General features: G+C 47.6%; 1 protein-coding gene across 1 annotated transcript; it reads left to right on the top strand.

Moving 5' to 3' along the window:
* Positions 1-280: 280 nt before the first annotated feature.
* On the top strand, positions 281-1,087 carry SMAD7 (SMAD family member 7; the record flags this gene model as incomplete). The annotated part of the gene is made up of 1 exon (XM_010295372.1): positions 281-1,087. A coding segment is annotated over one exon (539 nt), but the record flags the coding sequence as incomplete, so codon positions are not given.
* Between the last annotated feature and the right edge of the window lie 331 nt (positions 1,088-1,418).

The raw sequence follows: 1,418 nt of genomic DNA, 5'->3' as shown, positions 1-1,418 counted from the left end.
AGCCACTTCTGAAGGTAGACCTGGTGATTTGGGACCCATAACTCCAGCAAGAGCTGGGTGCTGAAGCAGCACGGGAATCCACCAAACCTGGCTCAACTTAAATGGTTGATCGTGGCCTTAACACATGGCTTTTGGAAATGGTGGATGTGCTATGGGCATTGGTGTGTGTCGTAAGGACGTGGGCAGGCAAGGACCTGCCAGCATTGCCTCGCTTTTGGGTCGTATTACCCCCTCGGTGCTCAAATTCTCCTTTTCTTCCTTTTTTTCTCCTTGTCTGTAGATTCCCAAGTTCTTCAGGAGCCGGGGGATCGGTCACACTGGTGCGTGGTGGCATACTGGGAAGAGAAGACGCGTGTGGGTCGGCTGTACTCTGTCCAAGAGCCCTCCCTGGATATCTTCTATGATCTACCTCAGGGGAATGGCTTCTGCCTCGGACAGCTCAACTCGGACAACAAAAGCCAACTGGTGCAGAAGGTCCGCAGCAAGATCGGCTATGGCATCCAGCTCACCAAGGAAGTGGACGGCGTGTGGGTGTACAACCGCAGCAGTTACCCCATCTTCATCAAGTCGGCCACACTGGACAACCCCGACTCCAGGACGTTGCTGGTTCACAAAGTGTTTCCAGGTTTTTCCATCAAGGCTTTTGACTACGAGAAGGCGTACAGCTTGCAGAGACCCAACGACCATGAGTTCATGCAGCAACCATGGACCGGATTTACTGTTCAGATCAGCTTTGTGAAAGGCTGGGGCCAGTGCTACACGAGACAGTTTATCAGCAGTTGCCCGTGCTGGTTGGAGGTTATTTTTAATAACCGATGACTCGAGACAGAGTGGACTCATGACATTTATACTACTTTGCTGCTATTATTTCCTTCTGAGTGCTTGCTTTTCATGCAAACTTCTTGTTTTTGTTTTGTTTTGTTTTGTTCTGTTTGTTCCCTCTCCCCCCTGTTTTGAGAAATAGCTTATGGAAAGATTTTTTTGCCTTGGGTATTTTGATAAATATATCTATTTTTTAAAAGTGTGAATGACCAATAACTCAGAAGGGCAAGAGAAGGGTGCAGGGGGATGGATCGCATACGGTAATTATTTCACGCCTCTGAAAAGATTATCCTGTGTGATCGATGGATTCGGAAGCCACTTGCTATATGTTACAGCTCCTTCTCTTGGATAAAACAACAAGATACCTGTATTTTTTACACACCACCTTCCCCTTCCTGCCAGCCATCCCGGGTGATGGTGACACCAAGACCCTTTCCCCAGCGGTGCTAACCCCACGTTGCCGCCGAAGGATGGTGCAAAACCTTCCCAACCAGGTCTTTACCCACCCTTTTAATTTTTATTTTATTTTTCTTGTTGCTGGGTTCACGTCTTGTCACTGTGTTCATCCTTCCACTGCTTTTTTTTTTTTTTTTTTT

Source organism: Phaethon lepturus, unplaced genomic scaffold (genome assembly GCF_000687285.1).
Source record: "Phaethon lepturus isolate BGI_N335 unplaced genomic scaffold, ASM68728v1 scaffold30439, whole genome shotgun sequence".
NCBI lineage: Eukaryota > Metazoa > Chordata > Aves > Phaethontiformes > Phaethontidae > Phaethon > Phaethon lepturus.
Note: the sequence above shows the minus strand (reverse complement) of the source record. Positions and strands in the feature narration are given on the sequence as shown.